This window comes from Eriocheir sinensis, chromosome 59, assembly GCF_024679095.1.
Source record: "Eriocheir sinensis breed Jianghai 21 chromosome 59, ASM2467909v1, whole genome shotgun sequence".
NCBI lineage: Eukaryota > Metazoa > Arthropoda > Malacostraca > Decapoda > Varunidae > Eriocheir > Eriocheir sinensis.
Window position 1 is genome coordinate 11,008,950 of NC_066567.1, and position 27,905 is coordinate 11,036,854.

Genomic DNA, 27,905 nt, shown 5'->3' on the forward strand with positions numbered 1-27,905 from the left:
GACCATAAGCCCTTAATAGGACTGTTTGGTAAGGGAAGGCCTGTTTCCCACAATGCAAATTCAAGAATACAGAGGTGGGCTTTGTTGCTATCCCAATATGATTATGATCTTGTTCACAAGGCAGGGAAGGACAATGTTGTGGCTGACGCCCTGAGCAGGCTACCCATTAGGGATGATTTTGAGTCGGCCAACCCTGCTGAATATGTAAAATTAGTAGAGTCACTGAATTTTGAAGACATCTCTTTCCATACTGTGAGAAAACTGACCAAGAGGGACCCAGTACTTAGTCAGCTGAGTAGCTGTCTGAAATTTGGGTGGACTAATGAGGTTGAGAACCTGTTAGTAGATTATGCATCTGTGAAAGCGGATCTGAGCCTGCACAATGATGTCATTCTTTACCGGAATAGGGTGCTGGTGCCAGTGGATCTGCGTTGCAAGGTACTCGAGCATTTGCACATTGGACATAATGGCATAAATGCTATGAAAGCTGAGGCAAGGAACTGGGTATGGTGGCCCAAGATGGATCAAGATATTGAAGAGGTTACCAAATGTTGTGACATTTGTTTCAAGAATTATAGTACATCAGCCAGTCCAGTCCTTGCCTGGCCCAGTGCAGGTATGCCATGGTCAAGGTTACATATAGATTATGCAGGTCCCCTTGAGAATAAGTATTTCCTTGTAATTGTAGAAGCCTTTTCAAAATTTCTGGATGTTCATGTGACAAACAGTATAACCTCTGCTGCTACCATTGAGTTGCTCAGGAAGTCCTTCTGTAACTACGGTTTGCCTGATATAGTTGTCTCAGACAATGCTTCTTGTGTTGTAACCCGTAATCCGGGTCACACAGGGGAGACGACACACTGTTTGTACTAGTGACACTTGACTTAAAATTCTGGTACTTTAGGAGTATTTAAAGGAGTTCGTAAATGGGGTGATGAAACGGTGTCGCCTTTCTTATATGTATTTTATTCTACCTTAATACTACTTAATATTACAAAGGGTAAATATATTGTTTAAACCAGCGACTGGCTTACTAGACTCAATGAGTCTTCAGGTTTTCTTTCACTATTGGTTACTGACGTTAACACTGGTATAATATTGAGTAAAAACTCACACAATAAAGTATCATAGAAATATAATCCTAAGTAAAACTAAGATAATAGAACACAATAGATATGTTAGATACGCTTTCCTCTATGGTAATTCTTCACTCCATACTCACAGTAGCAAAGATGAATGTTCTGCCCATGTTGTCTAGGGAAGGACAACTGGGTGTACAGCACACGAGCAGAGTGCTGGCTGATCTGATCTCTAGCCTGAATAAATGCTTCTTATATAGGCATGACATACATACAGACATCACGAGGGTAATACGTCAGGCGTGTGAGTCATACATCAAACTCACACCGAGCTCATACAATAATCTACCTAACCGACATGTGTAATAAGGTTGGCTTACACTCGATTTTAATCCTTAGTGTAGCTGTCACGCGGTGACGCAGCTTTGTTTTCATAACATTTTGTTCCGCGGTTGATTGTGTTTTGGCCGCGGTTGATTGTGTTTTGGCTTAGAGAGATAAGCGGGTGCGTTAATGGGCAATTGTGTATAGGTTGGTAAATGAACAGTGCGTTTAGGGACAGTCATGTGTTGGAGTCCGTGTTGTGCTTTAGCGGTCGATACCGCTGTTGTCATCGGAAAATATTGCTGGAGAAGATGATGACACGAGTGGTGTCGCGGCCCGCGGGGCACCACATACCCCCCCCGTTAAAATCACGCCACGTCCTCGTGGCATGAAGCGTTCCGCCCGGCGGACGACCATGGAGGGCCAAGACGGGGATGGCGGGATCGTGGGGGAGGAGTCCTGCGAGAGACGGGACCTGAAGAGACAGAAGAAGGCCACCCCACCGGCGACGAAGACGACGCCGAGGAGGAGCAGCCACCCCCACCAAGGGAGGAAGGGGTCGAAGGCGGGGACCGGAGAGACGGATTCCTGGAGCGCGTGAAGTGCTGGAGGTAGGTCCAGCGGGGGGCCAGAGACGACCCGGGCGACGGCGGCGGGAGGGAAGGGGCCAAGGGAGTCCTGGCCAGGAGCGATGAGACCACGTCACGTCCGATGTGGAAGGGGCGCGATGAACCCTCATCGGGTCGTCACCTTCCATAGTAGCAGAGGCTGGTAGGCTGACGGCGTCGGAGTGGGCACTACAGCCCATACCGAGGCTGAGGAGACCCGTCCCGTTGATGGTCTGCCTGTATTTGGAGACCGGGCTGTCCGGGCAGACCATGGTGACCACCTGGGGAGTATCGGTAGCGAAGACCCAGCCCGCAGGAGACGGGATGAAGACCGGGGGGAAGACTCTGAGGAGAGACTTAGAACACAGCGAGAGGGCGTCTGGGCGATCGAGAAAGAGAGCGATCTCGCAGCGCCGGACAGAAGTCGAGTAGACAGGGCGACAGGGGACATACATAGAGCAGGTGGTGTTTAGTACAGCGGTCCAAGGAGTCTAAGAGCATATAGTGAGTGCGGTCTTCAGAAACCGCAAGGTAAGTGGAAAGCGTGTCGGTGTGCAGAAAATATGGCGTGCCATCAAGATGAAAAGGCAACGCGTCCATTTTAAACACATCGAACACGTCAGAGGATCCCTTTCATGGGGATTTGTAAGTAGAAGTGAAGGGTTCCTGAGGAAAGCGTACCTTTAGAAATAACCCTAGAGACATCTCTATACAATGCTAAATATTCATGTGCTGCAGGGAAAAGTAAGCCTGGGTAATGGAGTGACGCATTGCTGAGCACACGAAATAGTACATCATTCGGAAGGAGGAGAGGGGAAACCTGCGTTTGGGACAGCTGCTGAAGGCCAAGCTTGAGATTCAGAGTATCATGATTTAGGTCACTAAGTGCCAACTGAATGAGAAGGATAGTCTCCAAAATACGCATTTCCCCTTCAATTTGCAAGGTTTTTAGTGAGAACTGACGGATAATAGCTGAGGCCAAAGCCGAGGCGGACTCTAGACGGGAGATGGCAGAATGAACATGACGGAGGTCCCGAACTGTGGCGTTGAGGACTTCCTGATGGAGGTTAAGTTGACGTCTCTCGTCTGTGGACAGAGTGTAGAGCTGGGAGAGCTTCCCGTGTATCACATCTATTTGGGCCTGAGTGGTCGTACCGAAAAGGAGGTTTGCTACCGAGCCAAGGAAATCCACGGCCCCTCGCTTCTGGCGAGTCCGAAACGGGCTTCCATCTCTACCACTCATAGCCGACAGAAAGCTGTTAAGATCTTTGAATAACTTCGCAAACTTAATGTGAAAAGAGTCTAGAGTGCGCCTGAGTAGACCAACAGTAGGGAACGATTGATTCATATGTTCAATCGACCATGAAACTTCCGCTGTTAGATTTGCCACGTTGATGAGAGGACGTTGGATGTCGTCCGTCTTGATGACGACGGGGACAACATAGTACCGTCCTGTCAACAGCATCTTAAAGACTGGGGAGAAGACGAGGCTGACGAATGGGTTGCTCCTGGAGGATCAAGGAAGACAAGGAGAGGGCAACACCCAGGATCTGTAATTATAGGGGGCATCAGTTCGTTGGTCGTTGGCGATACTCAAGAGGGTGTTCCATGACATTGGGGAGAGAAGGGGGTACCGTATTGGAGCGTAATGAGCGACTGACACAGGGCTCTGAAGGAGCTGAGGGAACCAATGAGGGGACCTCTGAAGCATCTGAGGAGACAGGAGCCGGTGAGGAGAGCTCGGAAGGAGCTGGAAAGGACAATGGCAGCGGCTCCTCGGGGGAATAAGTCATGGGAGTGGGTCCACTTCTACTACTTGATCAGGGAGAGGGTATGCACGCCTGACATTAGGAGAGTCATGGAAGCCAAGAGAGTCCTCGTGAACGACCTGAACATTATTTGTGTGAACTGTCTTGATCTTACCACCTCTAACATGACGCAGTCGTAAGACTACAGGGCTTATTTTTTCTAGCACCCTAAAAGGTCCATTGAACAAGGGCTGGAGCTTCTTTGGTTCGCCCTTTGTACATACATGCCTTAAGTAGACCCGATCTCCTACTACCACCTGTTTGGGTTTGGATTTCCTAAACATTCTTTCTGACTCCTGCCATCCTATATCTATATTGGTCTGACATAGTTTATAGGTCCGCTGCGCGACACTAGAAGTAAATGCTTTATAGCTGTCAACATCATAACAAGGTTGGAGTTTATTCTCAAGCACTTCAAAAGGAACATTTGGGTCCTGAGAGAAAAGCAAGATAAATGGTGAATCTTTCAGAACACGATGGTAGGCAGTGTTGTAGGCGTGTGTTGCAACCGGAATCATTTGGTCCCAGATACCGCGATTGTCCTCGCACAAAGTTCTCAAGATATTTATTAAGGTGCCATTAGGCCTTTCTATCACACCGTTTGCAGACGGGTGATAAGGAGTTGTCCTTAGATGATCAATCTGTAATAACTGAGTCAACTCTCGTAAGAGAGTGTTGACGAACTCCTTTCCTTGATCCGTGACTAGAATCGGCGGGATGCTGTGTACACAGACTACGTTCTTGTAGAACGCAGCTGCCACTTCCTTGGCTGCCTTCGTACGAAGGGGGGTTGCTACCAAGAAGCGTGACAGGACGTCTATCACTGTCAGTACATACCTATAGCCTTCGTCTGAAACAGACAAAGGTCCGACAATATCCATATGGACTCTGTCAAACGGTTGGCCAACCTCTGGATACCTCATAAGTGGAGCTGGCGGGGATCCCCTCTTCTTAAACCGACAACAGACAGGACAAGATCTGACATATTGCTCCACGTCCGCCTTCATTCCCGGCCAGTACGCAAACTTGCGACAGCGTGCCAACGTAACCTTAGTGCCTCCATGCCCTGCAGGTAGCATGGAATGCGCCAAAGCTAACGCGTTAGGAATGTAGCTTGGTGGAACGATAACCAGTCTTTTCTGCTTGTTGTATTCATCGCAAACATCGCGGTAGAGAATGCCGTTCTCTACACACACACTTCACTAAGAGGCAGTTTTTTGAAGTGCCTCTTAGCTGCATTTAACGTTACATTGCTCCTCTCTGCAACCTTTCTCTCATCTCTCTCATCTCTCTCATGTACGTTACCACCGGTGGTCTGTTCAAAAGCATGCTTCAATTCTCTAAGTTCAGGATCGCGATCCTGGTGCTCCATGAGTCCAGCAAGACTCCAATGGAGAAACTTATCCTGTTTGTCATGTCCCTCCGGAGAGGCGACAGACATGTCCTGTCCACCCGTAAGGGTGACAGACATAATTCGAGCATCCAATTCGCCTTCTATCACGTCGCTCTCCTGATTCCTAATCCTTGACAAAAAATCTGCTACCATGTTGCTGGAGCCTGGGAGGTAATCAATACTAAAGTCAAATTCTCCTAGAAGTGTCTGCCAGCGTGCAATCCTGCTGCTAGGTACTGTGCTTTTTAACAGCCAAGTCAGTGGTCTATGGTCCGACAGGATGTGTATCCTATAACCCAAGATAAGGGGTCGGTTAGTACTGAGGCCATAGATGACTGCTAAAGCTTCTCTCTCTACCGCTGAGTAGTTACGTTCTGCTCCATTCAGGGTTCTACTAAAATATGCTATGGGACGTAAACTACCATTTTCATCCTTTTGTTGCAACACACCACCTATTGCCTTATCTGACGCATCTGTGGTGAGATTGAAGGGCTTCCGGAAATCCGGAAAGGCTAAGACAATGTCAGTCGTTAGACTGTTCTTTAGTGTGCTAAATGCATGCAATGCCTCTTCATTCCACTCCAGATGTGTCTTATCATTCTTGGTTACTTTCCTCCCTTTGAGTAAATTATTAAGTGGGGATGCTATCTTTGCAAAGTCTTTAATGAATTTCCTATAAAAGTTAACCAATCCCAGGAAACCTTGAAGTTCTTTGACTGTTTTCGGAGGAGTGAGTTGTTGCACCGCCTGTACCTTTGAGGGCCGAGGCTTCAAGCCAGAAGCACTAACAATGTGACCCAGATAATCTACTTGCTCTTTGAAAAAGGAACACTTATCTAGTCTTAAGGACAGGTGAGCCTTCTGCAGTCTGTCCAAGACGGCATGGAGGTTCTTTAGGTGATGGTCCATGTCTTTCCCTTGTACTATCAAATCATCAAGGTATACATGTACAATTCTTCCTGTCAGACCTATGAGAACTTGATTCATGATCCGTTGATAGGCTGCAGGTGCTGTTTTTAATCCAAAGGGGACTGTAGTGAATTCATAGAGGCCATAAGGTGTCGTGAAGGCTGTCAAGTGTTTAGATTCCTCTGCCAATGGGACTTGGTGGTAGCCCTGGCGCAAATCAAGGGAGGTTAATACTTTACTTTCCCCTAACTGTTGCAAAATGAGGTTAATGTTAGGGAGGGGATGTTTGCAATCAATCAATTCATCGTTCAAAGCGCGGAAGTCGAGACAAAGTCTGACTCCACCATCCTTTTTAGCAACAGGGACTAGAGGTGCGCTGTAGGGTGACGCACTAGGGCGTATAATACCCTGGGCCTCAAGGTCCTTGAGCTGAATCTCTATTTCTTTATGATATTTTATTGGTATTGGGTATGGCTTTTTATATATAGGCTTGTCATTTTTTAGCCTTAAAGTGTGAACATAATAGGGGGTAATAGTGAGTGGCTCGGTTTTTAGAGCAAACACATCAGGATACTTGCGGGTTAAGCCCTTCAGACAGCAATTTTCCCGTTGTGAGGGTAAAAATAGCTCGTCTATCAGCTTATCGAGTACCATCTGCTTACTTGACTGGGTGACAGGCGGCTTTGTAGCTGTTTTTGTGACAGCCGCTACACATTCATTAGTCGATGATTGATAGTATTCTGAGTGACAAGAATAAATGTGTCCCATCACTTCACCTGTTGGCATCTCAATAGTTTCTTCAGTTGGGTTAGCATAGGGAATGATGAATTTGCCTTTGGTTTGTTTGACGTTAGGAGTTAAGGTTACTAACCCGGGAAATAAAAATGAAGAAGGGATATCATTGGACCTTGGGAGAAATAAGGCTTGCTGGGCTCTGCCAATCTCTGCCTCCAGAGTAACATACCCTGCCGTGCCTGGGAGCAAGGACGCCACGTTAATAGCGTATGCTTTCACTGGTACTTCCTCCATCTCGTCTAAAGTAGGTTTATGGTCGGTTAGTCAATCTTCTGGGTACGGGCTCATATCGTCCGCAGCCAGGAATGTACTTCCACTGGGTAGGCGCCCACCATTACACTAAACTGCCCAGGTGTGGCCAGCGGTGCAGCTACCACATTTGTCTCCACATAAATTCTAGGCCCAACAAAACTGCTGTTGGTAACACTATACCTTGTGATATTACTACAAATTTTCCTATAATTTCTCCGTGCCCAAAGTCTACTACTACTTCGGCTATTCCTTTATTAGGGATTGGAGTCCGATCTACCCCTTGTATGGAGAGAGGTTCTGTAACTATCATCTTCCCGCCTACCTTCCTAAATAAATCTTCTTCTATTAGGGACGCTCCTGCTCCTGTGTCTAGCATTGCGTAAACCATCTCCTTTTGTGCATTAGCGCCTACGCACAATCTCAACGTGAGGGCGTTGGTAGGGCCGTGGACTGCCGCAGCTACTCTGGGGTCGTGTTTTTTTTGTTGTTATCGTGGTCAGGGTTGACCTAGGAGCTACGGGGTGAGGGACCGGCCGTGTACTCCGGGCGCCAGGCAGCGCAAGGCGAGACAGGCTGACGCCTGTTTCGAGTGGGCTGGTACTGAGGGTACCGAGAGCCCGTTGGTGGGTGGTAGGCACCCCTATACTGCCTTCCATATGTGCAATCGCGAGCCATGTGTCCTACATACCCACAAGCATAACATGTAGGTGGCGTGGGCGCGTTCCCATATGGGCGTGTAGGTGGCGCGGCGTGCCGTCCTCCCCTTTGGGGTATCGGGTAACGTGACTGGCCTGGAGGGAATGGAGGACGGGCTTGTGAGACATGTTTGGATCCGGATGCCTGGGTGGAACAGACGTTCAGCACTTTTATTTCTTTGGCGATATCGGCATCGGATAGCTTCGACTCTGGATAAGCTTTAATATACTCATACCCTTTCTTTAATACCTTCTGTGGGTCCCCCTTTTCTTCCTCCGTTAGGATGAGTAAGAGGGCCGGAGGGAAAGCCTCTCTGAGCCGTAAAGCGGTTATCTCAGTTAGCAAACTGGCATTGTCAGGCTTGAGAGCGATCAACTCGTCTCTCAATGTCTCCAGGCGGATGAGGAAGGTGCGGATGTTTTCTCCTGTCCGCCGTTTTGCCTCTCCCAATTCTTTCTGGAGGACCGAAAAGGTCCTTACTGTGGGAAACACACGTAGGAAGTCTTCCTTTACTTTTTCCCAATCCTGTCCACATCTAGTGATACAACCGAGGAGATGATCGCGCGCTGCTCCCAGGGCATATTGTTTGGCTAACTCAATCTTTCCGGTAGTGTCCCAATTTGCCTGTGTCCGGCTTTCAATATCCTCTATCCATTTCTTTGCTAGCTTATGGCATGGGAGCTTTGGTGCTTTGCTACTTTTTTCTTCTCCACCACAAAAATATAAGAGTCCCTGCACTCTACTAAAATCATTCAAGGTATGACGGCTAAGTAGCGTGACAAGATCATCATGGGCAAGGGTGATCGATTTTCCATCTCCTTTGGTGGGGGGAGGGTTCTTGCCTTGGTCTGGCATTTTTAACTCTAAACAGGGCCGGATCAAGGGGGGGGGCCAAGGGGCCAGGGCCCCGGGCCACCCACCAAGAGGGGGCCTCCCACCACTATTTTGGCCATTAGATTAATTAGACTATAGTTTGTGGTGTATGCAATGGGAGTTGGAAAGGGGGCCTCCCACCAGAGTAGGCCCCAGGCCTCCCACCAGCTTAATCCGGCCCTGACTCTAAAGTCTTATTCCCGTAATTCCAAGAATAACTGTCTTCTCTCTCGCTTTCGGATGTGGACATACACTAGTACAATACCAATATAAACCAATATAAATCGCAAGTTTCACCACAAGTTTCACCACAAGTTTCACCACAAGTTTCACCATAAGTTTCACCACCCCACACCTGACACCAATGTTGTAACCCGTAATCCGGGTCACACAGGGGAGACGACACACTGTTTGTACTAGTGACACTTGACTTAAAATTCTGGTACTTTAGGAGTATTTAAAGGAGTTCGTAAATGGGGTGATGAAACGGTGTCGCCTTTCTTATATGTATTTTATTCTACCTTAATACTACTTAATATTACAAAGGGTAAATATATTGTTTAAACCAGCGACTGGCTTACTAGACTCAATGAGTCTTCAGGTTTTCTTTCACTATTGGTTACTGACGTTAACACTGGTATAATATTGAGTAAAAACTCACACAATAAAGTATCATAGAAATATAATCCTAAGTAAAACTAAGATAATAGAACACAATAGATATGTTAGATACGCTTTCCTCTATGGTAATTCTTCACTCCATACTCACAGTAGCAAAGATGAATGTTCTGCCCATGTTGTCTAGGGAAGGACAACTGGGTGTACAGCACACGAGCAGAGTGCTGGCTGATCTGATCTCTAGCCTGAATAAATGCTTCTTATATAGGCATGACATACATACAGACATCACGAGGGTAATACGTCAGGCGTGTGAGTCATACATCAAACTCACACCGAGCTCATACAATAATCTACCTAACCGACATGTGTAATAAGGTTGGCTTACACTCGATTTTAATCCTTAGTGTAGCTGTCACGCGGTGACGCAGCTTTGTTTTCATAACATTTTGTTCCGCGGTTGATTGTGTTTTGGCCGCGGTTGATTGTGTTTTGGCTTAGAGAGATAAGCGGGTGCGTTAATGGGCAATTGTGTATAGGTTGGTAAATGAACAGTGCGTTTAGGGACAGTCATGTGTTGGAGTCCGTGTTGTGCTTTAGCGGTCGATACCGCTGTTGTCATCGGAAAATATTGCTGGAGAAGATGATGACACGAGTGGTGTCGCGGCCCGCGGGGCACCACACTTGTTTTGTATCACAAGAAATGCAGCAGTTTCTTCAGAAAAATGGTGTTAAACATGTAACTCCGGCCCCATATAGTCCTGCATCTAATGGACTGGAAGAGAGATCATTAAGGTCCTTGAAAGAAGGGTTGAGGAAGTTCCAAAAAGGTAGACTCTGTAGATTTTTATATAATCAGAGGAAGACAGTTCACTCTGCAACTGGCAGGTCGCCAGCAGAAGTGATGTTTAACAGAAACTTTAAGACAACCATTGAGTCAGTCAAGACTAATACATCTAAAGACAGGGTTTTAGTTCAACTGAGCCATCAAGTTTTTCATGATAAAAGTAAACTTTTTAAAATAGGTGATGCAGTTTTTGTAAGAAACTATAGTAAAGGAGATGAATGGGTGAAAGGGGAAGTTGTGGGAGTGTTAGGATTAAGAAATTACAAGGTTCGGGTTCAGGATTTTGGTAACATGTTATGGAAGAGGCATGCAGACCAAATCATGCCTAGATACCTGGTTACAGCTGGTCAAGAGAAGCCTGAGGGTGCTGGCAGTACTAACTTACCACCTAGAGACAGTAGTGTTCCTGTACAGGGGGTTGGTTCAAGTTCACCAGTGGGTTCTGGATATAGTTATGACCGTGGATCAGGGGAAGTAATCGAGTTCCAGGACCACAATGTAACAGGGCAGACCATGACAATTCCAGAAACACATGAAAAGGTTCCAGTACCCCAGACTCCTGTACTGAGATGATCCGGAAGAGTGGTGAAACCTCCGGATCGACTCAATCTCTAAAGGTGTCTTACTGTAGCTCTTGTAATCTTAAGTTTATATCTGGATGTCATAGTTATGTTTTTTTTATTATTTTCTCTGCTTCATGTAGAAAAAATAGGGGAAGGAATGTTGGGTATTCCCCTGTTGAAAGGATAGAATACGCTTGCCGCGTCTCTTTTGTCTGTCTTTTGGTGCCTGTTGTGTTTCGAGCCAGAATAAACAAGGAAGCCGGCCTGTCTCCTGAGTTGAGTGTCTCTGACCTTCCTGTTTGTATGCAACAAAACCACAGTATTTGTAAAGGACATACTATATCACGGATGGCTTTTATCACGCCTTAAGGCGTGATATAGTGTGCCCAGCTCCCCGCAGCGGGGCCGCGCATGCACAGTAGCAGCCTTTTTTTTAACAGCTAAAGAGACAGTTCAAGGCCGTAAAGAAAAATATTAAAAAAAAAAGCCCGCTACTTATTGCTCCTGAATAGAGGTCAATGGAGTGTCCAAAAAGAGAGGTCAATTTCGGGAGGAGAGGTGTCCTGATACCCTCCTCTTGCAAGAGTTCAAGTCGTAGGCAGGAGGAAATACAGATGAATGAAGATTGTTCCAGAGTTTACCAGCGTGTGGGATGAAAGAGTGAAGATGCTGGTTGACTCTTGCATACGGGGTTTGGACAGTATAGGGATGAGCATGAGTAGAAAGTCGTGTGCAGCAGGGCTGCGGGAGGCATGCAGTTAGCAAGTTCAGAAGAGCAGTCAGCGTGAAAATATCGATAGAAGATAGAAAGAGAGGCAACATGGCGGCGAAATTTGAGAGGTAGAAGACTATCAGTATGAGGAGGAGAGCCGATGAGACGAAGAGCCTTTGACTCCACTCTGTCAAGGAGAGCTGTGTGAGTGGACCCCCCCCCCCACACGTGAGATGCATACTCCATACGAGGGCGGACAAGGCCCCTGTAAATGGATAGCAACTGTGCGGGGGAGAAGAACTGGCAGAGACGGTACAGAACGCCCAGCCTCGAGGAAGCTGATTTATTAAGAGATGAGATATGAAGTTTCTAGTTGAGATTTTGAGTTAAGGATAGACCGAGGATGTTTAGTGTTGAAGGTGATAGCTGAGTGTTGTCAAAGAATAGGGGATAGTTGTTTGTAAGATTGTGTCGAGTGGATAGGTGGAGAAACTGTGTTTTTGAGGCGTTGAAGGACACCAGGTTCCTCTTGCCCCAATCGGAAATAATAGTAAGGTCTGAGGCTAAGCGTTCTGTTGCCTCCAGCCTTGAATCGTTCCTGAAGGGTGGGTCTTCTATTAAAAGAAGTTGAGTAATGCCGAGTGGAGTCATCGGCGTAGGAATGGATAGGACAGTTCGTTTTGGAAAGAAGATCATCAATGAACAACAGAAAAAGAGTGGGAGATAGGACAGAACCCTGTGGGACACCACTGTTAATAGGTTTATGGGAAGAACAGTGACCGTCTACCACAGCAGAAATAGAACGGTCAGAAAGGAAACTGAAGATAAAGGTACAGAGAGAAGGATAGAAACCATAGGAGGGTAGTTTGGAAAGCAAAGATTTGTGCCAGACCCTATCAAAAGCTTTTTGGTATGTCCAGCGCAATAGCTATGGTTTCACCGAAACGGCTAAGAGAGGATGACCAAGAGTCAGTTAGAAACGCAAGGACATCGCCAGTAGAACGCCCCTTGCAGAACCCATACTGGCGATCAGATAGAAGGTCAGAAGTGGAAAGGTGCTCTTGAATCTTCCGGTTAAGGACTGATTCAAAAGCTTTAGATAGACAAGAAAGTAAAGCTATAGGACGGTAGTTTGAGGGATTGGAACGGTCACCCTTCTTAGGCACAGGCTGTATGAAGGCATACTTCAGCAGGAAGGAAAGGTAGATGTTGACAGGCAGAGGCGAAAAAGTTTGACCAAGCAGGGTGACAGCACGGAAGCATAGTTTTTAAGGACAATAGGAGGCACTCCATCAGGTCCATAAGCCTGAGGATTGAGGCTAGAGAGGGCATAGAAAACATCATTTTGAAGAATCTTTACAATAGGCATAAAAGAGTCAGAGGGGGGATGAGTAGGAGGAATATGCCCAGAATCATCCAGAGTGGCATTTTTAGAAAAAGTTTAAGAATTCAGCCTTAGAGATAGATGAGATGGCAGTGTTGCCGTCAGGACTGAGGAATGGAGGAAAAGATGAAGAAGTGAAGTTGGAGATGTTTTTGACTAGATGCCAGAAGTTATGGGAATAGTTAGAGAAAGCAAGGTTTTGGCATTTTCTATTAACCCTTACATTACGGCAATCGTATATACAGTCACCCCCCGCCGTTCGCGGTCTCACCCATCGCGGTTTCGCGTATTCGCGGTCAACTAATTGTGACCCCCCCCCCGCTTATACGCGGCCCCAGTTTCGCGTATACGCGGATGCATTGACGCTAAATAGGAAGGCAGAGAGGAGGGGGGAAGGGAGAGTGGTGGGTGGAAGGCAGAGAGGAGGGAGGGAGGGAGGCAGAGAGGAGGGGGGAAGGGAGAGAGGAGGGAGGCGGGGCAATGGACGTTAGGTTGCTCCTGAGTGACGTCACGGTTAGACTGTGACGTCATGCTTTCCTATTGGCCAGCAGCTCACTCAGGGACGACTGCTATTGGTCGAGATTTTCTCATAGCAACATTATCCTAAAAAAAAAAAATTCACGCGCCGCCACACTGCAGTGTTGCCAGATTGGGCTACTTATCGCAAATTGGGCTACTTTTGGTTTTGGGTCTTCTGTGCTACTAAATTTTGACGTTTACGACTTGCTGCTTTTTGGACTACTTTGGAATGGAGTTCAGTTGCTATAAAGAATTATTACCAATTAATTAAAAGGACCGAGTTACCCTGTTATTCTCCGGTAATGCTGCCGGTGATTTCAAGTGCAAACCGCTGCTAATCTATAGGTCACAGAATCCACGTGCTTTAAAAGGGAAGAATAAAGCACATCTGCCTGTATTCTGGCGGTCTAATAAGAAGTCTTGGATGACTGCAAGTATCTTTGAAGACTGGTTTAATAACTGCTTTGTTGGGGCGGTGGAAACGTATCTTGCCAAGAAAAACCTGCACTTTAAAGCCCTCCTGCTGCTTGACAACGCTCCAGGACACAGTGCCCGTAATCTAACCTTTGACCATCCGGCAGTGAAAGTGATGTTTTTGCCACCGAACACGACATCAATATTACAGCCAATGGACCGTGGAGTCATTCGAGCTTTCAAAGCCCATTACACCCATATTGTGTATGACCGCGCCATCAAAGCCATCGACTCATCTACAACGGTTACTATGCTCGACTTCTGGAAAAGCTACAACATCCGGGATGGGCTAGAGGTTATCAAAGAAGCCTGGGACTGTGTGGACACGCAGACAATGAACGCCTGTTGGCACCAGCTGTGGCCGGATGTAGTGAATGACTTCCGGGGGTTCGGCATCGAGAAGGAGGTGAGGGCTATCGTGACGTTGGCCCAGAGGATCGGAGGCGAGGGTTTCACAGACATGACCGAGGAGGATGTTCACGAGCTCCTTGATTCACACAGCGAGGAGCCTAACGACGAAGAACTCCTCGACCTGGTTGACATGATGCAGCCCAGTGCACAAGGTGACGACGCCGACGACGAGGACGATGAGGAGGAGGAGCAAAAGCAACGCTCCTTGACATTAAAAGGTCTACGAGACTTTTTTCACCACACTGAATTGTTGGGTCAGCAGGCCATGGAGATGGACCCAGTGATGGATCGGGCAGCAAAATTTAAGCGTGGATTAGAAGCACTCCTTCTGCCATACAGGGAGGCATATCGTCACCTACAGGTTACTGCCAAGCAGTCCACAATCACCACATTCTTTCGGCCTAAGTCTGCTTCTGTGTCTGTCATCGCTGAGCCTCGTGCAGAGCCCCCTGTGATCGAGGAGGAGGAGGAGGAGGATGTCGACGACCCACTGTCTTGTTGACAGCACAGTGCCATACTGTGTTGTCACCACCCAGCCACCTAAGTCCAGCAGGTCCGACCCCAGGGTGAGTGTTGATTACATATTGTTGTCTAACAAGGTCTTGTCTCATTTCAGTCATTAAAAAGAACGAAAAAAACATGTTTTATATGACGTGTCAGAGGTGACTTCCCCAAATGCATATTTTCCCATAGGGTTATAGTCCCGCCGTTCGCGGTTTCGCGCATCGCGCCGAAGTCCGGGAACGAAATACCCGCGAACGGCGGGGGATGACTGTATATGAGTGCGTTACCACACGCCCCACCCGTACAGGGATCATATATATAATCATCACGCTCTACGCTCCCTACGTTTCAAATATACCGCCAGTTCTTGACTCAGAAAAATGGTGGAGGCATCTGGCATCCGTACACACTCATTCGTCTCCAGCGTGCGCCCTGCTGAAGGCCACAGATCATTTTCCACTTTTGTTCAGAATACATCTGTCATGTCTCATGATGCATCAAGCAGTTCCTCTGCTCTGGGCGGAAGTAGAGCGCGGGCGAATCAAAGTGACAGTGACTCTGATGACTGCTATGGTAGTGACACTGACAGAGGAGGGAGGGGCAAGTAGGGGGGGAGAGAGAGAGAGAGAGAGAGAGAGCAAGTAGGGTGCTTCCACGTGACGCGTCACGACCACGAGAAAATGAACAATATTTTCGGCTGTCATAACTTTTTTATTATTATTAGGAAAAGTTTTATTACACCACAATATATACTAGATGAATATACAATTATTGTAAAGAAGAAAGACACCATTTCCACCTCTTAAATGTCTAAATTTTCCCTGTGCACAGCATCCAGAGAAATATATCGCCGCCCGTACTCTAAGGGTTAATGAAAAAGTTTTTGGTTAGTCGGAGAATAGATTTGGCACGATTCCGGGCAGAAATGTAAAGTTCATAGTTAGCATTAGTTCGAAGGCTCTGGTACCTTTTGTGAGCTGCCTCTCTATCATTGACGGCACGAGAACAAGCGTGATTATGATTAAACCAAGGCAAATCTCTATCCTGGAATCAATAATCATTCCACGGGAAATCGGAAAAGTACATCCTCAGGTCATCCCACCGAGCTGAAGCAAAATGCCAGAAGCATCGCCTCTTCGGTGGGTCCAGAGGGTGTACAGGAGCGATAGGACAGGATGCAGAAATAAGGTTGTGATCGATGGAGCCCAACAGAGAGAACAGTTTGACAGAATAAGCAGAAGGGTTTGAGGTAAGGAAGAGGTCTAGAATGTTGGGCCTGTCTCCAAGACAGTCGGGAATACGTGTAGGGTGCTGGACCAACTGCTCTAGGTCGTTGAGGATAGCAAAGTTGTAGGCTTGTTCACCAGGATGGTCAATGAAAGAGGATGAAAGCCAAAGCTGGTGGTGAACATTGAAATCTCCTAGGATGGAGATTTAAGTGAAGGGAGAGTGGGTCAAGATGTGGTCCACTTTAGAGTTCAAGTAGTCAAAGAATTTTACATAGTAGTTAGGTGAGAGATAAACAGCACAGATGTATTTATAAAGTAATAGAATGACAATGAAGTCTTAGCCAGATGGTGGAAAATTCTAAAGAATCAAGGTTGTGGGCACAAGAGCAAGTGATGTCGTTGCGCAGGTAGGCGCAACATCCAGCTTTGGATTGAAATTTAGGATAGAGATAGTAGGAGGGAACAGAGTAGAGATTGCTGTCAGCAGCCTCAGAAACCTGTGTTTTGGTGAGGAAGAGAAGGTGAGGTTTAGAAGAGAGATGGTGTTCCACAGAATGGAAATTAGAATGAAGACCGCGAATGTTGCAGAAATTGAGAAGAAAGAGGCTCGAGGAGTTATCAAGACACCTCTCGGGTCGGCAGCCAGAAGGGGAGTCCTCCCTGGGGGAATTTGTTGTCCCCCCCCCCCAGGCGGGGACTCCGAGGCAAAGTGAAGGTGCGCCAATTTGAAATTTGAATTTTGGGAAAAGGTGTATATGTTGTGTGAATGTAGTGTGGTGTGGATAGAGAGAAGATCTGTCTTTAGAGAGCATGCTGAACTACTCTCCGGTGTTGGTGAGACAATAGGGAAACGGTGAGTGAGGACATGGGAAGGGTCTTTGGAGGGCTTCAGCTCCCTTCTCAACTCCCATATATACCTCACCGGGAGTGGCTTGCGCCCGTTCGGTAGGTGTCTTCCTACCTACTCCAGCCTGGGCGATACTATTTCACGGATGGACTATATATCACGCGACACTGGCTCCAGAGCCGCAGGTTGCCGACCATTGCATCAACCTGCTGCACGCTAATCACAGAATGGTTGCCAGTGCTTTGAGTGATTTTGCTTTTCTCACATGATGGCGCCTTCTCCATCCTACCTCCATGAGTGGTCCTGCCTTCATCCCATGCCACATGCAGCAGGTCAGATGCTAGGAGGAAGATGGGAGGGGAAGGGAGTGAACATCAAGAGAAAGGCTGCAGAACCAATAAAAATGCTCCCAACTCTGCCCTGGATGTACAGATTGCAATGTCTATGACTACCAGCAGATTTGATGGAAAAATTGGTATAGAAGCATTGTTAATAAAACACAAATCAGGGTGAAAAAATTTATTATAATCATGACATTTTATGGTGAATAAGACTAATGGTGTATAAGATAACCCCAGAAATTAACATTCAAGATAAGAGTTTAGAGGTACATTCTCAGCATAAGATGACCCTAAAATCTGGAGTCACTGGGAGGCTGCAGCTCCAGCAATCTTATTCCTTTGTCATTCTTCCCAAAGACCAGTGAACTGACATTATCAACAGCTTCAAGTACAACAAAGTCTTCGGTTCAATTTTACCTTCAAACATGTTCTTTTGTGGGTTTCACAGGAAGAATTGTGTTGTGACCAGCTTTTTTCTTTATCTTATGATGATTTATGGAAATCTCATGCATTGCTTTAGTTCCTTGATGTGCAGGAATGTTACAGGTACTGCATCCAGTGGTTACCAAATCAAATACTTTACCTTACCTGAGGGATTGTTACAAAAGACCTGCCACCATGTTTACATACAATGACTTGGAGCTCCTGCAGGGACATTGGGCATGATGATGACTGCCAATTCAATAATGGTTACATATGAGGTGTCAGTGTAGATATTTTGAAAGAAATAAAATAACTTAGGAAAGTAATGATCACCAGGACTAAAAGAAGAAAATAGTAACATTACTGCAAAACTACCTTAAATGCATCAGCTCTGAGATGTTAAAAAAGCTGACAAAGAGCTTGGCAAGTTTTACCTTTGATCAGCTTCTGTGGGTTTCACGGGAAGTAACTGTTATCACCTCTTCTTTCTGTGTTGTCTCACAATGATATTTACCTTACTAAAACCTCACATATTACCTTACCTCTCAAGAACTAGTTCAGGCTCTCCAGGGGCAACAAGCCTGACAACAACTACTGATGAGTTTAGGGGTGATAAGTTAGTAGCAACACAGTATAAACCATCCATAAAACTAAACTTTGCAACCCTGCACTACGCCTTTCTGTAAACAGTACAACTAATTCCTCAAGTGTCTTTTGTAAGCATTCAGAGGGTCAATCCCTTTTCTTATGTCTTCATGGCTGATGTTTTCTGAGATATTTTATGGGAAAATTCTTTGTACTTGATGCTGATGTCAGAAATTTCATTTTCTTTACTTAAATATTCATGGGAAATATAGGGTTAAGGTGATGTGTTTGGCAATGTTCTCCGACGCCCCCAGGATGTAGGGGTTACAATTTTGATTCAAGCTTTTAAAATGATCCCCTAATTTTGCTCTCAAATATGTCAGATAATGGAGTACTTATACTCAGACATATTTCATAAACTAATAATTGAGATATGCCCTCAACTGGTCTCCTAAAATGTCCTCCATTTTTCCAAACAAAGTTCGAGTGGCCGACTCCACTTCCTGGTTGGTAGACTCCAGAACCTCCGAGATAGGTGGAATGGCATCTGCCAAAAGTGGCCTCAGGAAGTCCTCGCCGAGCGTCTCCACCAGGCTCTGGAACACCTCCAAGGCCCCCAACACAACCTGTGAGGAATAGCAGGGGAAGACATCAGGTACAGTAATGAGCTTATTTCTGTTCTGAACGTGCTAGCAGCATTGACGCAGTGAATAGTAATGAGGCTGTGATGGTGGGGGTAATGAAGGCATTGGTATTGAGGGCAAGATTGGAAATACTAAGTAATATTACTATACTACAGCAGAACCTTGACTTAACACAAGGTAGGTACTACAGAAACTTGTACTAAATAGACTTTGTACTAAATTGTGATTCATCATTTCAACCATTAATATCTTTATGTAACAGTGAGGTAGCATTACAGATCTACAATACCCTCCCTAGTTTCGCGCTTGCTTTGTTCCGAAGGTATAGCGCTAAACTCGAGGATCGTGAAACTCGGGGTATTGAAAACAGAGAGAAAGTTCTTATTTGTTCCCGCCCATGGAGAAGCTGACTTTTTTTCCCACTTTACTCTTTTGAAGCTGCAGCTGAAGGTGGCTGCCTTACAATTGGATGAGTTCTGAAAACACCCTTGTGATTCGCTGAGTCCGATTACGTCATTGATGGGCTCACCCAATCAGCGGCCTCTAACTATGACAAAGCAAAAGTTTTGTGAATCTGAAGTGAACGTTGATAGTTACCATATTTCCTGCCATATAAGACACACTGAAGTATAAGACGCACCTATAATTTGGCAAGATATATTTTAAAAAAATATAAAACTACAGTACCCTTCCGAGTTTCGCGCTTGCTTCGTTCCGCAGGTATAGGGCTAAACTCGTGGATCGCAAAACTCGGGGTATTGAAAACACTGAGAATGCGCTTATTTGTTCCGGCCTGTGGAGAAACTGACTTTTTTCCCCACTTTACTCCCTTGCTATCTCAAAATACGTACCGTGTAAAAAGGCAGAAAATGTGAAGAGAAAACGGGACGTTTTGAAGCCGCAGCTGAAGGCAGCTGGCTGCCTTACGATTGGCTGACAGTTCTGAATACACACTTGTGACTGGCCGAGTCCGATGACGTCATCAACGGCGCTCATCCAATCAGCAGCCTCTAACTATGACAAAACGAAATCTTTGTGAATAAGTCAACGTTGATAGTTAAATCATTAGCTCGTAGCTTCTACCATGGGCCATTAGCATGCATCTCTGTGAATCTCACCCCAGCACGTGTGAACACAGTCACCCAACTGCTAGTTTCTCAAGAATTTTGTACAGAGATTCAAAGTCGGCTGCATTTCACGGGAAACTCATTGAAATTCTAGTCAGAAACTCAAGTCGCCAGCATGTCGGTTATTTCCTCGTGAGGTCGGTAAGTTGTGGTCACAAGAAGAAGAATAGAGTATCAGCTATCTGAGTGTTTTTTTCCAGTACCACAATGAGTTCCACGAAGCTAGATAAGCTTGGAGTAACCAGGTTGAGCAGGTCTTGGACTTGAGTCTTGCCCTATCGTAGCCACTCCATTATCATGTCTTGGTCTTCACTGCTACGTTCTCATTGCATGTAATTAACAGTAATGGAGTGGCTATGCTTGGGCAAGACTCAAGTCCAAGACCTGCTCAACCTAATTACTCCAAGCTTATCTAGCTTCGTGGAACTCATTGTGGTACTGGAAAAAAAAAAACCCAGATAGCTACTAAACCGATCAGCTGATACCCTCTTCTTCAAGCTGTAACACACTCTCCCTTTGTTTCCGGGCTAACCACTCAGGAACCAACAAATGCTTTCTTTTCATTTTTTTCTTTTCTCAAGGAAACACAACAAAGCAAACAAACTCTGAAACGTCTGGATCCATTGTTTGTTTTGCTTTTCAGCTGATATCCCAGAATGCAACAGTCTTCCATGTGACCGAACTTGAAGATAAATTTGAGGCAGAAAATTGTTGAGAGAATTTCAGTGGGAAATTCCCGAGAAACTAGCTTGTGTGAGCACGCCTTTAAGCTGCTGGTGTTACACTGAGCCTTTTTCCTTCAACCGCATTAGCGATAGGGGCGACCGACAACTCCCAACTTTTCCGGGTGTGCATCAAACACAGCCAAGGTCGTTTGTCTGTATTCACAACATAAACAAAGCAGTCACCCTGTATTGATTAAATAGTAAACGAAGCAGCTCTGCCAGTCTACTTTATGAGTTTCTTGGTTCGCCACTTTCCACTGCTCCACACTCCTCAGCCACTGCCGTCGTCTGTTTGTTTACATACAGCCGCGCGGTAACTCGTATCCCCAACCGTTTTTCATCTGAAGGGACAACCAACAACTCGCTCCCAGTTGGGCACACGGGCAACCTCAGCTGCCAATAGCCCCAACAGTTGGAGGAAAACAGCCAGTGTGACACCGCCTCAAGCAATTGCACGTAACTCGTGCATGTCAAAGCAACGTGAAACTCGGGGCAATAATGCGTGAAGGTCGGGATGGTAAGAATTTAGGATTGAGTACGTAACTCGAGGATCGCGAAACTTGGATAGCACGAAACTCGAGAGGGTACTGCACTAGGAAAAGTATTGGTGCCAATACTGATCCTTGAGGCACTCCACTATCTACAATTCTCCATTCCAATTTCATGTCCTTTACTACTGTTCTCATCTCTCTTCCCCTTAACCCGTAAATTACCGTTGATGCATCTCACACGTTAAAAGCGATTTGCAATTATATACCGTTGACGCGTCAGACGCGTTTGCAAATTACCGTAATTAATCGCAATTGAAAGGACGCTCCTGTGCACATCAAGATGCTCATACGGATACTGAGCATCAACTTGTGAGTCAGCCTAGCCTCTCCCAGGCCAATATGCCCCCAGGGGCCCCAGGGGTGACGCCGACCCACTGGGAAGAAAGGGAAACCCAACGAAATCAAGTCCGAACAAAGTGAAAACGTCTGATTATCATAGTGAGGTCAGACGAGTAGTGACCTTGAGCCAGTCACACACACACACACACACACACACTATCATGGTTACCAAGTATTGAATTACGGAACCATTTTCGTACGCACAAGGGTGAGCCGCGAGCCAAGCCGGTGTGATGTCATGAGACATCCTATCTGAATATATACATGAATTTCGACAGAGTACAGGTAACTGTCGATTTACGTGAGTTTGGTTTACGCGTTTTTGAAATAACGCGGGGTCCAAAATCCAAATAAATGTTTAATTTACACGTTTTTTCACTTATACGCGATATTTTATGGAGTGGCCACCAGATGTCTCATGCAACTGGACTCACACGGCGCCGCGGCCACACAGCTGAGCTCAGTTCTTCCCGTGCTCCACTTGAACAACAATACAGTCCACGCTGCCACGCTACTCAACAATAGGGGTGGGCAGGTACCGGTACCAGTACCGGTACCAACGGTACCAGCTATACAGTACAGTACCGGTATCAGACTGCTCGATACTGGTACCAGGCTGCTCGGTACCGGTACCAATACTAGCCAGTCGCTCATGGTGTTCCTCATTTCTTCTTCACACGAGTGAGGCTGAGACTGAGTGCCTCAGTGGATATCTCGGTGATATGGATATTTTCTTTCTCTCTCTCTCTCCACTGAATGAAGTGAATATTTATTTATTTTTCGATAGAAACCTCTACCTCATGTTTGATTTACATTGTTTTTGATTTACGCGACCTCTTCAAGGACACAATACTCACGTAAATCAAGAGTTACCTGCACCGTGTTATTCATCGACTGCTTGTTGGGATTTGTGCCACCCAAGTTTATTTACTTTATTACAAAAGCAAATGACGATGCATGTATGTATATAACGAGGATATCAACAATCACTCCTTCTTCTTGTGACCTGTTCTGCTTTGAATTGCTTTTTAGGTCCTCATTGGTACTTTTTTACACTTTGATGCTTCACTTAGTCACTCTGTGATAGTAAATTTTGGGTTCCGCGATGCGAAAATAAGGATGGGATGTCTCATGATACCGGATGGCAGATGACACCACTACCACACCAGTGGAATGAACCTGTTTTCCTTGTTACTGGGGTCAGTTTGAAGGGATTTAACCAATAATTTTTTTTTACTCCCAGTACAGTACTGGGGGTCACCTTTATATCACATAGGGAGGTACGCTACGGGTTAAATAACTTTCCATCCAGTTTTTCATTTTCCCTTTCAATCCTCCTTTATTTTTCAGCTCCCATAATAGTCTTGTATGTGGAACTTTTTCAAAAGCCTTTTTCAGGTCCAGATACACGCAATCCGCCCAGCCATCCCTCTCCTGTGTTATGTCTGTCACTCTTGAGTAAAAGCTCAGTAAGTTTGTTACACATGAATGCCCTTTTCTAAAACCATACTGTTTTTCTGTAATTACAGTCAAGTCGAGTATGGCGCGGTTAATTGGTTCTGAGCAACTGCCGTGCCATAGGAAACTGCGCCGTAGAAATAACCAAACCTATGGAGAAAATACAATTTGGTTCTGGCCGTTGCCATTTTGCCCCACCACACCTATTTTTTTTTCCTTTGTTCGTTCTAACCTGAGTGCACCGGTAGGCATTATCTGCCTGTTGATATTGTTCAGTCCGACCCCACGCTCACCACCTTATCCAGTCGGCCACTGCCAACATCCATTTCTTGACTCAGCACATATGCTTGTACGTTAGTAGGCAAATCTTGCAAGCCATTGTGCAGCACGTGTGTGGTAAGCAAGCCGACTCCTTGCCATGCGGGGGCCGGGGGGTTAACTAGACACGTACTCGTCAGGTCGGGACTGAGAACCCGCCGTACCGCCGCCACATTCCATCTAAAAACCGCCCAATCCCGCCCAACCATTTACTTTCCCCGCCAAGCCGAAATCAACAAAACTATTACTTGGCACACATATTAATGCAATAAGTAGTGGTGACCAACCACTTTCAAAGATCTCTCTCTCTCTCTCTCTCTCTCTCGTTAGTTTCTTTATACACCGTGTCTCTGATTTCTTCCCTTTTGGACTGGGCAGCGAGAAAGACAAAAGAAAGGAAAGGATCTGGGAACACCAATTTAGATTTTTAAAAGCCAGTTTGCCAGCAGGCTGATGTGCAGCAGCGGCCTGCTGTAGATTTTAGTAGGCTAGCTAGCCAGATTGCTTTCTTTTTGCCAGCCAGAATAGACAGTTGGGCCAGGTCCACTTTACATGAAAAAAGGAGCAAAGGGGGGTGAAAAGATTGACGGGAAGAGATGCGGAGTGGTCGGGGAGTGCATGACTGTGACTTGGAATTTGAGTGCGTTACAGCAGCAGCGACTCTCGTTCGTTTCTGCGTACAGCAGCAACCCGACTCGAGTTCTGTCTACATCTATAAATTTTGGCTATTCTGATAGTGAGGATAATTTGTAACTTACTGAATACAAAAATGTGTGGGGAGAGAGCGCGAGAGAGAGAGAGATGGGATAGAAATCCTCCCAAAAAACTAACCTAACTGCCACCATGAGATTTTCCCCCTTGGGAAAAAAAATCCAACCTGGCAACTCTGCGCTCGTTTGGCCAGGGGAGACCACGAACCACGTCATAGATGGTTTTACCCGCGTGATCTGAACATACGATTCTGAAACCACACCGCGTCATAGGAAACCACGTCTTACGAATCCATGTCATACGCGGCTTGACTGTACTGTATATTGTGTTCATCTAGAAATTTGGCCATTGTTTCTCTGTCACTTTCTTGCATATTTTACAAACTATACTGGTCAATGATACTGGTCTGTAGTTCAAAGGTTCTTCCTTTTCTTGCTCTTATATATAGGGACCACTTCAGCTCTCCGCCACTCCTTTGGTACTTTACCAGTTGTTATTGAGCACATTATGATATCATATACCGATCCAACCAGCTGATTTCTGCATTTTTTCAGTATAAAACCTGAGACTCCATCTGGTCCTATTGCTTTCCTCTCCTCCAGCTCCTCCATTATTTTATATACAGGTAACTCTCGATTTACGCGAGTATCGTGTCCTTGAAGAGGTCGCGTAAATCAAAAACAATGTAAATCAAACAAGAGGTAGGTTTCTATCGAAAAATAAATATTCATTCAGTAGAGAGAGAGAGAGAGAGAGAGAGAGAGAGAGAGAGAGAGAGAGAGAGAGAGAGAATATCCATATCACCGAGATATCCACTCAGGCACTCAGTCTCAGCCTCACTCGTGTGAGGAAGGAATGAGGGACACCATGAGCGACTGGCTAGTATTGGTACCGGTACCGTACCGTATATCTGGTACCATTAGTACTGGTACTGGTACCGGTGCCTGCGCACCCCTATTGTTGAGTAGCGTATAAGTGAAAAAAAGGTGTAAATTAAACATTTATTTGGATTTTGGATCCAGCGTTATTTAAAAAAACGCGTAAACCAAACTTGCGTAAATCGAGTTACCTGTATCTCCTCTTTAGTTACTATGACTTCATCCATTTGAGCATTTATCTTGTCATCTTGTGGTTCACTGAATTGTGATTTTTTTGTAAAAACTTGCAGGAACCTCTTGTTTAGCAGCTCAGTCATGTCTTTAGGATCTTCAATTTTCTTATTTCAGTCTTTCTATTTTTTCCCTTGGTTGATTTTTCCATTTATGAATCCATAAAACAGTTTAGGTTCTTCCTTGCACTTTTCAACAATATCCTTTTCATATCCTTTCTCTTCTTCTCTCTTTATTTTCATGTATTAATTTCTTGCTATCTTAAAATCTTATTTGATTCTTATTTCTTTTCACTCTCTTCCACACTTTGTCTCTTTTTTTCCTTTGCAGCTTCACATTTTGCATTAAATCAATCCTTCTTTCCTCTTTCTTTGGGTTTATACAATGGGACACATTTCATGACACCTGTTCCATACGCTTCCATAAAAATATCATACTTTTCCTGCACCTCCCTTGTTCTCTTAAACTTTTCCCAGTCTAGCTCTTCATAATATTTCTTAAGATTTTCTATGTCCGCCTTCCTATAGTTTCTCCTGTTTCTTTTATATGATTCGTCCCCCTCAATGCCTTCCTCCTCTGTTTCCATCTCTATTATCACGTGATTGCTCTTTCCCAGGGGACACACGTATCTTAATTCATTTAACAAGTGCATTCCCTTTGTTAGCACCAGGTCCAGTCTCGCCGGTTCATCATCATTCCTGTATCTTGTGTTCTCCGTCACCCACTGCATCATCAAGCTTTCTATAGTCAATCTTAGATCTTTCCCCCATGCCGTTTCACTACCTCCACTTTCAAATGTTTCCCAATTTAATTCCTTACAGTTGAAGTCTCCAACTAACAAGACTTTTGTTTGCTTTGAGTAACCTTCTCAAACTCTGAATGGTATCTTCAATCATGGTCTCATATTCTTCTTTACTCCATGAGTTTGTTCTTGGTGGTACATAGGTTGCTATTATTGTCATCATTTCTCTGTTTTTGTTCTCCAGATTAACACTCACTATTTCCGTCTTTTCTTCTCCATATACTAATGACTTCACTAATACCTCCTTCCTCGTCATTATCATCACTCCTCCACCACCTTTACCCTTCCTATCCTTCCTCCATACATTGTCATTCCATACATTCCATGTTGCTGTATTATTAATTGGGTATAAGAACAATTTAAATTTTCTAGGCCTTAAATAAAAAAGTCATACAATGCGAGAAACATTATTTTTTTCTGTTTATTCAAGACTTCACTGTTGCTATGATAATTTAAGCCAACACTGAAACACACCTCTCAACCAGCACGCCCCGCTCTTCCATCTCAACTATTTACAACAGTTCTCTTTTTTGAGTGTCTGTAAGGCTGGCACTTCGAACCATAAGCATGAAGATTGCTGAGATAAATTTTAAAGTGATGGACTGACAGGCGCATGTTTCCCAAGTCTGTACGAGTATGTGGTTGTATGTGGTACTCGTGCTGGGCTTCCCACAGCCAATCTCCAAACTTGTGACGTCACCTGTGGGTGGAGCTTATAAGCAAAGCTCAGCAACATAGATGATACCATTTCCCACCCACTGATAGGAGCTTTAAAGCTAGTTAAAAATATATTTACAAAGGAGAAATAACGAAGGGAGAAAGAGATGTCTCATGGAACAGGAGAAGAATAAAGAAAAGAAAATCAGTTTATTCTAAGGAGGTCTCCTAAGCTCCGCCCACAGGTGACGGGATGAGCTGAGAGCGAAACAAGCATCGCCACGGGTACCAACCAATTAAACGCATCAATGTAAATTTTCTGATATATATATATATATATATATATATATATATATATATATATATATATATATATATATATATATATATATATATATATATATATATAGTGTATGTCACTGTATCAAGCACTGCATGCTTACATAAGTATTTGCCACACAATATTTTCCATTATAGAAATGTACCTAAAATGCATTACTGTTTCGGTTTTCAACGTTTGTTTGATTTGCAGTAGTACCAACACTACATGGAAAGATAGCTTGGAAGGGGGAAGAGAAAATAGCGTTTGATAATAGGCTACCTCTTAACGGAAACACACTCTCTAAGTGACGCTTCGACGAAGAGGGAAGAGCTTGACTGATGATACCGCTGTGTGTGTGTGTGTGTGTGTGTGTGTATTTACCTGGTTATAGTTTTACAGGACCCGGGCTTTACGCTCATGTGGTGTGTGTGTGAGTTGGTGTGCTTGAAAGAACATGTATTTACCTGGTTGTATTTACCTAGTTGTGACATACAGAAAAGAACTACGCTCGCGCTGTCCCGTCTCCATATCCACTCATCCAACTTTTCCTTAAAATCATGAATGTTTCTTGCACAGACCACCTCCTCTTCCAGTCTATTCCATAGCTCAATGCTTCTGTTTGGGAAGCTAAACTTTTTCACATCTCTCCTACACGTGGTCGCCCTCAACTTCTTTCCATGTCCTCTTGTTCCTCTCTCGTTCCACATACACAGATCCTCTCTGTCCAAATGCTCCACTCTGTTCGCCACCCTGTACACTGCTATCAGATCCCCCCTTTCTCTTCTTCTTTCCAGGGTTGTGAGCCCCATGCTATTGAGTCTCTCCTCATAAGTCCGATCTCAAAGTTCTGGTACAGTCGGGGCCGTTGTCACTCGAACACCTGAGCTGGGCTCTCTGTTTTTCTAATCTTTTCAAATTTATACCAATTCATCGTCCACAGCCACCTCA

General features: G+C 45.2%; 1 protein-coding gene across 1 annotated transcript in view; it reads right to left on the reverse strand.

The window, feature by feature from the left end:
- Positions 1-17,349: 17,349 nt before the first annotated feature.
- LOC126985197 (HEAT repeat-containing protein 1-like) overlaps positions 17,350-27,905 on the reverse strand; it is a 125,256-nt gene continuing 114,700 nt past the window's right edge. Inside the window, exon 23 of the mRNA XM_050839754.1 lies at positions 17,350-18,820. Coding sequence (XP_050695711.1) covers positions 18,614-18,820 — 207 coding nt within the window. The 3' untranslated portion in view covers positions 17,350-18,613. The remainder of the gene's footprint in view (positions 18,821-27,905) is intronic.